At 46.1% G+C, this 13,712-nt stretch overlaps 1 protein-coding gene across 3 annotated transcripts in view; it reads right to left on the reverse strand.

Annotated features, from left to right (window-relative positions):
• Positions 1-13,712, reverse strand: part of LOC145351207 (protein EFR3 homolog B-like) — a 191,020-nt gene that overhangs the window by 105,703 nt on the left and 71,605 nt on the right. For all 3 annotated transcript variants that reach the window (XM_080200908.1, XM_080200907.1, XM_080200909.1), the window contains exon 10: positions 1,842-2,003. In XM_080200908.1, the coding sequence (XP_080057034.1) occupies positions 1,842-2,003 (162 nt within the window). The remainder of the gene's footprint in view (positions 1-1,841; positions 2,004-13,712) is intronic.

A 13,712-nucleotide genomic window follows, 5' to 3' on the forward strand; every position in this document is an offset into this window, starting at 1 on the left:
GAGTTCCAGGGTTTTGACCCTGTGATTGATATATTTCCAAGTATCCACAAATAATTTCCACAAAGGGAAGATGGCGCCGGAGCGAGGCAACTTCTTGTCAGTGATCCCCACCATACCCTCGAATTCCATTCTTTATTCTCATTTTATGCTCTTAAAACTTAACTGTAACTCCTTTAAACTGTCGAATAATGTTAAGCTGATCTTTCTCGTCACTTTATTTGTAACTGCAACACTATATTCTGCACCCTATCCTTTCCTTCTCCCCGATGTACTCTGTGAACGGTATGTTTTTGTCTATATAGTGTGCAAGAAAAAGTACTTTTCACTGTATTCCAACACAAATGACAATAATAAATCAAATCAAATCAAATCAAATAGAATGATGTGTGGCTTGGGGGTGAACTTGCAGTTGGTGGTGTTCCCAGGTATCTGTTACTCTTGTCCTTCTAGATGATAGTGGTCGCAGGTTTGTGAGTTTCAGGCAAAGGAGTGAATTTTGCTTGGTACACACCACTGCTACTGTGCGTCAGGGGTAAGAGTGAATATTTAAGGTGCTGGATGAGAAAGCAACCAAGCGAGCTGCTTTGTCCTGGACGATGTAGAGTTTCTTATTTTTGGAGATGCACTCATCCAGACAAATGGAGAGTATTCCAGCACATTCCTGCACCTTGTAAATGGTGGACAGCTTTGGGGAGTTGGACACTGAGTTACTGAACACAGGATTTTTATTTAAGTGGATGGTTCCGTTCAGTTACTAGTTAATGACAACTCCTAAGACATTGATGGTGGCAAATTCAATGCTGGAAATGTCATTGAATGTCAAGGGAAGATGGTAAAATTCTGTTTTTTTAATTAGATATGATCATTACTTGGCATTTATGTGGCACAAATGTTACTTGCCATTTATCAGTACAGGCTGGATAATGTCAAGATAGCTGAATGTGGGCATGGACTGCTTTAATATCTGAGCAGTTATAAATGATTTCGAGCATTGACAATCAGCAGTGAACATCCCCACTCAGTGATATAAGGAAGGTGAACGATGAAACAGTTGGGAATGGGTTGGGCCTCAGTCTGACTGGTCAATGGGTTAGAAAGCTGCATACAGTCATACAGATTTACAGCATGGAAACAGGCCCTTCAGCCCAACTTGTCCATTTTGTATAAACTAAATCACCGTAAATTGATAAACGTATCAGACTATTCACTTCTTTTAGGAAGCTATGAATTCCTGGAAGCATCTTTACTTCAGCAGTGGTATGGAGGGCATTAGCTATGAGGAGAGGTTGGAGAAACTTGGTTTGTTCTCACTGGAGTGACGGAGGTTGAGGGGCGACCTGATAGAAGTCTACAAGATTATGAGGGGCATGGACAGGGTGGATAATCAGAAGCTTTTTCCCAGGGTGGAAGAGTCAATTACTCAGGGGCACAGGTTTAAGGTGTGAGGGGCAAGGTTTAAAGGAGATGTACGAGGGAGATTTTTTACACAGAGGGTGGTGGGTGCCTGGAACTCACTGCCGGGGTAGGCAGATACAATAGTGACTTTTAAAGGGCGTCTGGACAAATATATGAATAGGATGGGAGTAGAGGGATGCGGTCCCTGGAAGGAGAGGGGGTTTTAGTTCAGCCAGGCAGCATGGTCAGTGCAGGCTTGGAGGGCCGAAGGGCCTGTTCCTGTGCTGGAATTTTCTTTGTTCTTTGTTTAGCACTAGGTAACCCTTCCAGATTTAAAGTTTTGAATCAGAATGTGTGAAAGATATTGACTCTGTCAGTAATGTCCACTCACCGAGAATTAACAAGAAGCTAAGATAAGTTAAAGCAGGAGGAGGTTGGACACTCACCAATGGTCTTGATGACAGCTTCTTGAAAAACCCTCTCCTCGTGCTCTTTAATAATCTGGTTACTGATGTTGGAGGCTGAGTCATACTTGCCAGTGAGTTCATAGTCAATGCTGAGGCGGAGGTGACGAAGCAGAGTGTTGAACACCTCCAACACTGTGGGCCCTGCATCAGAAACAAGACTATAAGGTGCAATGTAACCTGAGTGACAGCTGGAAGGTTCTGATAATACCATTAGCCTTTCAGATTTCTCTGTGCTCAAAATAACACCATGGGATGTATTTTTTAAAACTAGGAAACAGTTGCCATAGCCTGATTGGTGAAGATGGGTGGCATGGTGACACAGTGGTTAGCATTGCTGCCTCACAGCACCAGGGACCTGGGTTTGATTCCAGGCTCGGGTCACTCGCTGTGTGGAGTTTGAACATTCTCCCCGTGTCTGTGTGGGTTTCCTCCGGGTGCTCCGGTTTCCTCCCACAGTCCAAAGATGTGTGGGTTAGGTGGATTGGCCATGCTAAATTGCTCCTTAGTGTCAGGGGAACTAGCTAGGGTAAATGCATAGGGTTATGGGGATAGGGCCTGGGTGGGATTGTGATCGGTGCAGACTCGATGGGCTGAATGGCCTCTGGCTACACTACAGGATTCTATGATTCAACCTGAGGACTATCACAACTCAGGTGAGAGGCAAGGTGGGGCCTTCATTAATAACTCCAGACGGTATGGGAATTGAACCGATGCTGTTGGCATCACCAGATCACAAACCAGCTGTCCAGCCAACTGAACTAAACCGACTCTTCTATTTAATCTGCCTTAGACAGTTCACTTTGAATTCCTGCCAGCAGCAGACTTTTCAGTTAAGAACAAAGAACAATGAACAAAGAAAATTCCAGCACAGGAACAGGCCCTTCAGCCCCTCCAAGCCTGCACCAACCATGCTGCCCCCAACTGAACTAAAACCCCCTATCCTTTCTGGGGACCATATCCCTCTATTCCCATCCTATTCATGTATTTGTCAAGACGCCTCTTAAAACTCACTACCGTATCCGCTTCCACTCCCTCCCCCGGCAACGAGTTCCAGGCACCCACCACCCTCTGTGTAAAAAATCTGCCTCTTACATCTCCTTTAAACCTTGCCCCTCGCACCTTAAACCTGTGCCCCTGAGTAATTGACTCTTCCACCCTGGGAAAAAGCTTCTGACTATCCACTCTGTTCGTGCCTCTCATAATCTTGTAGACTTCTATCAGGTCTCCCTCAACCTCCGTCGCTCCAGTGAGAACAAACCAAGTTTCTCCAACCTCTCCTCATAGCTAATGCCCTCCATACCAGGCAACATCCTGGTAAATCTTTTCTGTGCCCTCTCCAAATCCTCCACATCCTTCTGGTGGTGTGGTGACCAGAATTGAACACTATATTCCAAGTGCGGCCTCACTAAGGTTCTACAAAGCTGCAACATGACTTGCCAATTTTTAAACTCAGTGCCCCGGCCGATGAAGGCAAGCATGCCGTATGCCTTCTTGACTACCTTCTCCACCTGCATTGCCACTTTCGGTGACCTGTGTACCTGTACACCCAGATCCCTCTGCCTATCAATACTCTTGAGGTTTCTGCCATTTACTGTATATTTCCTATCTGTATTAGACCTTCCAAAATGCATTACCTCACATTTATCCGGATTAAACTCCATCTGCCATCTCTCCACCCAAGTCTCCAACTGATCTATATCCTGCTGTATCCTCTGATGGTCCTCATCGCTATCCACAAATCCACCAACCTTTGTGTTATCCGCAAACTTACTAATCAATCCAGTTACATTTTCCTCCAAATCATTTATATATATTACAAACAGCAAAGGTCCCAGCACTGATCCCTGAGGAACACCACTTGTCACAGCCCTCCATTCAGAAACACACCCTTCCACTGCTACCCTCTGTTTTCTTTGACCGAGCCAGTTCTATATCCATGTTGCCAGCTCACCTCTGATCCCGTGTGACTTCACCTTCTGCACCAGTCTGCCATGAGGGACCTTGTCAAAGGCCTTACTGAAGTCCATGTAGACAACATCCACTGCCCTACCCTCATCAATCATCTTAAGGCTGGGAAAAGAGTGGTAGCTATTTGCAGGATAAAGATGTGAATTGATTTTTTGATTTTGAAGATGCCTCGAAGGTGTGGGTTCCACGACTGAATGTTGTCCAAACTGTATAATGTGCATTAACAGCCTCTTCATCAGATTTGAAGAAATGGCTAAAATGTAGTTTTAACTTCGGATAACACCTTATATTTTAAACAAATCCATGCATTGATTTGTTAGCAATGCTGAAGGAATGATGGGACTTGAGGGATTCAGAACTTCCATCCTGTCTTCACTGTTTTCTGTTTGGTCAATGTAAGATCTTGCTTAATAAATTCTACTTGATTCACAAATACTCATTGTTAGTGCCTTGTTAAATCAAGCACCACTGAAGATTCTATTGTAATTAAGAATTCAGAATGAAAAATTTTAATTTAAAGGGTTTTATATCTCAACAACCTGAAGCATACACAGCACCTTGATAAAGGACCAGTGGTGTTACAGAACGAGGCAATGATTTAGCAGCTTAGAATATGGTAATATTATTCTGATTAGATGTTTCCAGCTCAGTGAACCATGTCACTGAGAATTTCCCATGGAAACTGGAGAAGTTTTTCATAAACATGAACAGTCTTGTGGGTGAGAACAGAGAGCTGAAGAGTCACCACGATTAGCACACAGCCAGAGACAGAAAGCAGCTGGCCTGTGATTGTGTTTTCCAGCCGTAAGGAGCATCATATGGGAAGCAAATGCATTCAGGATATACCAGGATATACGTGATACTTTAAGTGCCTATGTCATCATGTGACTAATTTGTCTATATCTTTTGTGTTTAGGTTGGTACTGTCCATTGGACAATAGAATCCTCAGTCAAGGCACTAACAACAAGTATTTATGAGTCAAGTAGAATTTATTAAGTGAGGTTTTACATTTACCTAACAAAGGACAATGAAGACAGCATAGATGTTGTAATCTGTCACGGTCCTATGATTCCTTGAGCATTGCCAGTCACCCATAATTAAAGTGCTGCCTTTTTTACATGACCCCATTATCTCCTGATTTATTTTCCATGCTACAATACAGCTACTGCCATGGGACTCTGAGATTCCTCCCACCAATGTCTTCTTCCCCTTGTTATTTCTTACTTTCACTTATATGGATTATACATCTTCCAATCCAAGATCATTTCTTACTTTCATACTTATTTAATATCATACTCAGGAAGCTACCCCACCACTCTTCCCTTTCTGCTGTCCTTATGAAAAGTTACATATCCCTGAATATTTTGTTCCCAGTTTTGATCTTGTAATCATGTCTCTGTAATGACAATGAGTTCATGACCAATCACCTCGATTTGTGCCATTAATTCATTTTGTGCCAAATACGTTTTGTGCCAAAGGTCACAGGAATATTTAGATGGTTGGGCAGAGCTGGGGAAGATGGTATTTAACCCTGACAAGTGTGAGGTGATGCACTTTGGAAGAAGTAACAAGACAAGGGAGCACTTAATGAATGGCAGGAAGCTCAGAAAATAGATGGATCTTGGGATACTTATTTACAGATCCCTGAAGGTGACAGAGCAGGTGAATAGGATGGTTAAGAAGGCAGATGGGACACTTGCCTTTATCAGTCATGGCATGGAGTATAAGAGCAAGGATGTAATGTTGGAGTTGTACAAAACCTTGGTGAGGCCACAGCTGGAGGACTGGGAGCAGTTCTGGTCACCTCACTATAGGAAGGATGTGATAGCGCTTGAGGGAGTACAGAGGAGATTCACCAGGATGCTGCCTGGGATGGAGAGTTTGAGTGATAAGGAGAGACTGGATAGGCTGGCATTGTTTTCTTTAGAGCAGGGAAGACTGAGGGGGAACATGATTGAGGTGTATATGATTATAAGGGGTATCGAATGAGTTGGGACCAGCTGTTCCTCTGGGTTGAAGGGTCAATCATAAGGGGGCAGAGTTTTAGGGTAAGGAGCAGGAGATTGAAAGGGGATTTTAGAAAAAGCTTCTTCACTTCGAGGGTGCTGGGAATCTGGAATGCGCTGCCTGGGAAGGTAGTGGAGGCCGGAAACCTTACAACCTTTAAAAAATATTCAGATGAACACTTGTCCGAACATTCCAAGATATGGGACGAGAGCTGGAAAATGGGATTAGTGAGACTTTAGTGGTAGTTATTGTCAGTGCTGACTCAATGGGCCGAAGGGCTTTTCTGTACGACTCAATGACTACTACATGACATGCATTTAAGGAAAGAGCAAATGATTTTATCCTTTTAATATTTATTTCCCATTTGACCATATTTATTGCTTAATTTTATGTTTGTACACTCTATCTCTTCCTGTTATAGAACATAGAACATAGAACACTACAGCACAAACAGGCCCTTTGGCCCACGAGTTGCGCCGATCACATCAACACCTATCTATAACCCCCAATCCCATAAAACCCCATATACTCATCCAGAAGTCTTTTAAAAGACCCCAGCGAGTTCGCCTCCACCACCACTGACGGCAGCCGATTCCACTCACTCACCACCCTCTGAGTGAAAAACTTACCCCTAACATCACTTCTGTACTTGCCTCCCCGCACCTTAAATCTGTGTCCTCTCGTAGCAACCATTTCAACCCGGGGAAATAGCCTCTGAGAATCCACCCTATCTATTCCTCTCAACATCTTATAAACTTCTATCAGGTCGCCTCTCAACCTTCGTCTCTCCAGGGAAAAGAGACCCAGTTCCCTCAACCTAACTTCATAAGGCATGCCTCCCAGTCCAGGCAACATCCTTGTAAATCTCCTCTGTACCCTTTCAATAGCTTCTACGTCTTTCCTATAGTGAGGCGACCAGAACTGCGCACAGTACTCCAAATGAGGCCTGACAAGGGTCCTATAAAGTTGGAGCATTACCTCCCGACTCCTAAACTCAACCCCTCGATTAATGAAGGCCAGTACACCATACGCCTTCTTGACCACCTCTTCCACCTGCGAGGCCAATTTAAGAGTCCTGTGGACCCGGACCCCAAGATCCTTCTGCTCTTCAACACTACTAAGACTCCTGCCCTTGATAGTGTACTCGTTCATCCCGTTGGTTCTGCCAAAATGGACAACGACGCACTTATCCGTGTTGAAGTCCATCTGCCACTTCTCCGCCCAGTCCTGCATCCTATTTATGTCCTGCTGCAACTTTTGACATCCTTCCAGACCATCCACAACACCACCGACCTTCGTGTCATCAGCGAACTTACCCATCCCTCCACTTCCTCATCTAGGTCATTTATGAAAATGACAAACAGCAAGGGTCCTAGAACAGATCCCTGGGGCACTCCACTGGTGACTGACCTCCATTCAGAAAAAGACCCATCCACAACCACTCTCTGCCTTCTGCAGGCAAGCCAGTTCTGGATCCACAAGGCCAAAGGCCCTTGGATCCCATGCCCTCTCACCTTCTCAAGAAGTCTTGCATGGGGGACCTTATCAAACGCCTTGCTGAAGTCCATGTACACCACGTCCATGGCACTTCCTTCGTCAATGTGTTCAGTCACATTATTGAAGAACTCAACTAGGCTCGTAAGGCACGACCTGCCCTTGACAAATCCATGCTGACTATTCCTGATCATGTCAAACCTCTCCAAATGCTCGTAAATCTTATCCCTCAGAAGCCTCTCCATCAGCTTACCAACCACTGAGGTCAGACTCACCGGTCGGTAATTTCCCGGGCTATCTCTGTTCCCTTTCTTGAAAATAGGGACTACATCCGCAATCCTCCAATCTTCCGGAACCTCTCCCGTCTCCATTGACGATGCAAAGATCATCGCCAGGGGCTCTGCAATCACTTCCCTCGCCTCCCACAGTATCCTGGGGTACATCCCATCTGGTCCCGGCGACTTATCTATCTTGATAGAATTCAAAAGTTCTAACACATCCTCCTCCTTAATATCCACAAACTCAATCTTTTCCATCTGCTGCAAATCTGTAGCAAAATCTCTCAGATCAGCTTCCACCGTGAATACTGAGGCAAAGTACTCATTAAGCACCTCTGCCATTTCTTCTGGTTCCACACAGGCCTTTCCCCCTTCACCTTTTATAGGTCCTATCCCTTCTCTTCTCATCCTTTTATCTTTCACATATTTATAGAAGGCCTTGGGATTCTCCTTAATCTTACCCGCCAAGGTCTTCTCATGACCCCTTCTGGCTCTCCTAATTTCCCTTTTAAGCTCCTTTCTACAGTCCTTATACTCCTCAAGATCCTTAACCTCTCCTAATTCCCTGAACCTTTTGTACACCTTCCTTTTCCTCCTGACTAGGTTCAACACAGCCTTCGTGCACCACGGTTCCCGCGACCTACCAAAACCCCCTTGTCTCATCGGAACGTTGTCATGCAGAGCTCCAGACAAACATTCCTTGAATATCCGCCACCTTCCTTCGGTACTTTTCCCTAAGAACGCCTCCTTCCAGTTTATTTGTCCAAGTAACTTCCTGACTTCTTTGTATTTCCCCTTACTCCAGACAAACACCTTCCTAGCCTGCCTGATCCTATCTCGTTCTAATGCAATTGTGAAGGAGATAGAATTATGGTCATCATTCCCAAGATGCTCTCCTACCGAGAGATCCGTCACCTGTCCTGGTTCATTCGCCAGTACCAGGTCAAGTACAGCCTCTCCCCTCGTAGGCTTATCCACGTACTGTGTCAGGAAACCTTCCTGAACACACCTAACAAACTCCTCCCCATCCAAACCCCTTACCCTAGGGATATTCCAGTTGATGTTTGGGAAATTGAAGTCTCCCATCACGACAACTCTGTTATTAATACATCTCTCCAGAATCTGTTTCCCTATCTGCACTTCAACTTCCCTGTCACTATTGGGCGGCCTATAGAATACACCCAGCAAAGTTTTCGACCCTTTGCTGTTCGTCTGGGTATCAGCACCTAAATAGCTGCCTTGCAAGGCTGCCATATCCTTTTGCTTTGTAAGCCTACCTACCCCCTCTCAAGAGCCATCCCCCACCACCGTTCCCCCCCCAACCTGCCTCCGCCCCATTACTTTAAACTCTCTCTACTTTCCGAGTGGTTGGCAAGAAGACAGCTCCCAGCGGAGTTCAGATACAGGCTGTCCCAACGGTACAGCCCCCCTTCCCCAGTGTCCCACAAATTGGAACCCACTTCTTCCACACAAGTCTTTGAGATATGTATTCAGTTCTCTAAATTTATGCAACCTATGCCAATTTGCATGTGGCTCAGATAATAATCCAGAGATTATTGCATTATGTTCTGTTGTTTAACTTAGTGCCTAGTCTTACCACATAGAGATTGTTCCCCTTTTAATCTTCAAAGAAGACAGAGGGTAGCAGTGGAAGGGTGTGCTTCTGAATGGAGGGCTATGACAAGTGGTGTTCCTCAGGGATCAGTGCTGGGACCTTTGCTGTTTGTAATATATATAAATGATTTGGAGGAAAATGTAACTGGCTTGATTAGTAAGTTTGTGGATGATACAAAGATTGGTGGATTTGCGGATAGCGATGAGGAACATCGGGGGATAGATACAGCGGGATATAGATCAGTTGGGGACTTGGGCGGAGAGATGGCAGATGGAGTTTAATCTGGACAAATGTGAGGGAATGCATCTTGGAAGATAGGAAATGCGGATAGGAAATATATAGAAAATGGCAGAACCCTTAAGAGTATTGATAGGCAGAGGGATCTGGGTGTACTGGTACACAGGTCACTGAAAGTGGCAATGCAGGTGGAGAAGGTAGTCAAGAAGGCATACGGCATGCTTGCCTTCATCGGCCGGGGCACTGAGTTTAAAAATTGGCAAGTCATGTTGCAGCTTTATAGAACCTTAGTTAGGCTGCACTTGGAATATACTGTTCAATTCTGGTCGCCACACTACCAGAAGGATGTGGAGGCTTTGGAGAGGGTACAGAAAAGATTAACAGGATGTTGCCTGGTATGGAGAGCATTAGCTATGAGGAGAGGTTGGAGAAACTTGGTTTGTTCTCACTGGACCAATAGAGATTGAGGGGAGACCTGATAGAAGTCTACAAGATTATAAGAGGCATGGACAAAGTGGATAGTCAGAAGCTTTTTCCCAGGGTGGAAGAGTCAATTACTCAGGGGCACAGGTTTAAGGTGCGAGGGGCAAGGTTTAAAGGAGATGTACGAGGCAAGTTTTTTATGCAGAGAGTGGTGGGTTCCAGGAACTTGTTACTGGTGGATAGAGTGGAAGCAGATATGGTAGTGACTTTTAAGAGATATTTGGACAAATCCATGAATAGGATGGGATTAGAGGGATACGGTGCCCAGAAGGGGAGAGGGTTTTAGTTCAGTCAGACAGGATGGTCAGTGCAGGTTTGGAAGTTGGTATGTAAGTCATCCTGTTTGGTCATCAGGTTGACACCTCATTTTTAAATATGCTTGGTGCTGCTCCTGGCATGTCTCCCTGCACTCTCCATTGAACCAGGGTTGATCCCCTGGCTTGATGGGAATGGTTGGGTGGGGGATATGCCGGGCCATGGGATTGCAGGTTGTGCTGGAGTATAATTCCACTGCTGTTGCTGGCCCATGGCGCCTCATAGATGCCCAGTCTGGAGATGCTAGATCAGTTTTGAAGCTTGTCCCATTTAGCACGGTGACAGTGCCACACAACACGATGGAGGGTATTCTCAATGTGGAGGTGGGACTTTGTCTCCACGGGGACTGTGCGGTGGTCACTCTTACTGATACTGTCACGGACAGATACATCTGCAGCCGGCAGATTGGTAAGGATGGGATCTAGTATGGTTTTCCCTCTGGTTGGTTCCTTCACCACCTGCTGCAGACCCAGTCTAGCAGTTCCATCCTTCAGAATCCGACCAGCTCCATCAGTCGTGCTGCTGCCCAGCTGCTCTTGGCGGAATCCCCCACCCAGGGGACATTTTGTGCCCTTACCACCCTCAGTGCTTCCTCCAAGTGTTGTTCAACATGGAGGGACACTGATTCGTCAGCTGAAGGAGGACGGTGTGTGATAATCAGCCGGAAGTTTCCTTGCCCGTGTTTAACCTGAAGCCACGGGGCGTCATGGGGTCCGGAGTTGATGTTAACGACTCCCAGGGCAGCCCCCTCCTGACTGTATATCACTGTGCCACCACCACCTCTGCTGGGTCTGTCCTGCCGGGGGGACAGGATATATCCAGGGATGGGAATGGTGGTGTCTGGGATGTGATTCTGTGAGAGTGACTGTGTCAGTCTGTTCCTTGACCAGTCTGTGAGACCCCTCTCCCAGTGTTAGCATTAGCCCCCAGGTGTTAGTAAGGAGGAGTTTGCAGGGTCGACTGGGCTGTTTATTTTGCCGTTGTCTTTTCCGGTGTCGAGGTCAATGCCAGCTGGTCCGTCCAGTTTCATTTCTTTGTTGAGACTTTGTAGTGATTGTTACACCTGAGGGTCTCACTCGACCATTTCAGAGGGTAATTCAGAGTCAATCAGATTGCTGTGGATCTGGAGTCACCTGTAGGCCAGACCGGGTAAGGATGGCAGATTGCCTTCCCTCAAGGACGTTAGTGAATCAGATGGGTTATTACAAAGAACAAAGAACAACTCAGCACGGGAAACAGGCCCTTCGGCCCAATGAGCCCGCGCCGCCGCATCCTCCTGCACCTACCCTGCCCCGTGTGTATGTGAATGGTACCCCTAATGTAGCCAGATTCAGGGGAGAATAGTGTCAATTTGGTAAAACCAATCAGCCTAAGAGCACATCTTTGGGGTGTGGGAGGAAACCGGAGCGCCCGGAGGAAACCCACGCAACCACAGGGAGAATGCGCAAACTCCCACAGACACAGGCCCAAATCCATGTATCTGCACAGCTAGCAGTGCTAGTCACTGAGCTGTTGCAGCGCCGGTCTACCGGTCCAAGATTAAGCACACACCACGACGTGAAGTACTAGGCCACTCTCGAAACATCCAAGAGCAGCCCACGCACGACCCACTGTGTGCATGTCCCTCGTTAGACAACAAGGTGGACCGACACACCTGCGGATTAAAAGAGACAAAACGTTAACATGTAGTATTACATTTCCAGTATTGTCCCGAGGCTCTGACCCTTTTTAATATTGTCTCCTATAACCCTCCATCCCTGTTTCACTCATGTGTTTATCTAAGTAAACCTTAAACAAGTCCAGCGTGCCTGCCTCCACCACCTTACTTGGTAGCGCGTTCCATACCCCCATGACCCTCTGTGTGAAAAACCTTCCTCTAGTATCCAGATTATACTTCTCCCCCCTCACCCTTAGATCGTGACCTCTCGTAATAGTTGTCCCCAATCTAGGGAAAAGCCTGCCACTGTTGACTCTATCTATTCCCTTCATTATTTTATACACCTCTATCAGATCCCCCCTTAACCTCCATCTTTCTAAGAAGACCCCCAGTTTACCCAATCTTTCCTCATAACCCAGTCCTTCCATACCAGGCAGCATCCTGGTAAACCTCCTCTGCACTCTCTCCAGGGTCTCCATGTCCTTCCGGTAGTAAGGTGACCAGAACTGGACGCAGTACTCCAAATGCAGTCTAACCAACGTTCTGTACAACTGAAGCATTAGCCGACAGCTCTTATACTCTATACCCCTTCCTATAAAGGCTAGCATTCCATAAGCTTTCTTCACAACCTTCTCCACCTGGGTTGCCACCTTCAGAGACTTGTGCACTTGCACTCCCAGGTCCCTCTGTATTTCTATACTCTTAATCTGTCTACCTTTTATCATGTAACTCCTCCCTGCATTATTCCTTCCAAAATGCATCACCTCGCATTTGTCAGGATTAAATTCCATCTGCCATCTATCTGCCCAGTATGCCAACCTATCTATATCTTGCTGTGTCACCTGACAATCCTCCTCAGTATCTGCCAATCCTGCCATCTTGGTGTCATCTGCAAACTTGCTGATCACACCACGTACGCCCTCTTCCAAGCCGTTTATGTATATTACGAAGAGAAGAAGTCCCAGTACTGAGCCCTGCGGCACACCACTGGTGACTGACCTCCAGCCAGAAAAGGACCCTTCCACTACTACTCTCTGTCTCCTGTTGCCCAGCCAGTTTTCAATCCATCTAGCTACCTGTCCCCGTATCCCATGCGCCTTAACCTTTTCTACCAGCCTACCGTGAGGGACTTTGTCAAACGCCTTACTGAAATCCATATAGATGACATCAACGGCTCGTCCATCATCAACTGTTTTTGTCATCTCCTTGAAAAATTCTACCAGATTCGTAAGGCAAGACCTCCCCTTTACAAAGCCATGTTGCGTATCCCTAATCAGATCGCAACGCTCCAAATGCTTATACATCCTATCCCTAAGAATTTTTTCCAATAATTTTCCTACTACTGATGTCAAACTCACTGGCCTATAATTACCAGGGTTATCCCTACTACCCTTTTTAAACAGCGGTACCACATTAGCTACCCTCCAGTCCTCTGGGACCTCACCTGTGTCCAAAGAAGAGACAAAGATTTGTGTCAGAGGCCCAGCAATTTCATCTTTCACCTCCCGAAGCAGCCTGGGATAAATACCATCAGGCCCTGGAGCTTTATCCGTTTTTATGCTACCTAAAAACCTTAGCACTTCCTCCCTCGTAATGGATATTTCCTTCCACTGATCTACAGCTCCCTCCAAGACATTACAAGACAGCAAACCCCTCTCCTTCGTGAATACCGACGCAAAGTATTCATTCAGGATCTCCCCCATTCCCTCAGACTCGATACATAGCTCCCCTCCTTTGTCCCTAAGAGGACCAATTTTCCCTCTAACCACTCTCTTGTTCCTAATATAAGAATAAA

Source organism: Carcharhinus amblyrhynchos, chromosome 12, assembly GCF_965287045.1.
Source record: "Carcharhinus amblyrhynchos chromosome 12, sCarAmb.v2.hapA, whole genome shotgun sequence".
Taxonomy (NCBI): Eukaryota; Metazoa; Chordata; class Chondrichthyes; order Carcharhiniformes; family Carcharhinidae; genus Carcharhinus; species Carcharhinus amblyrhynchos.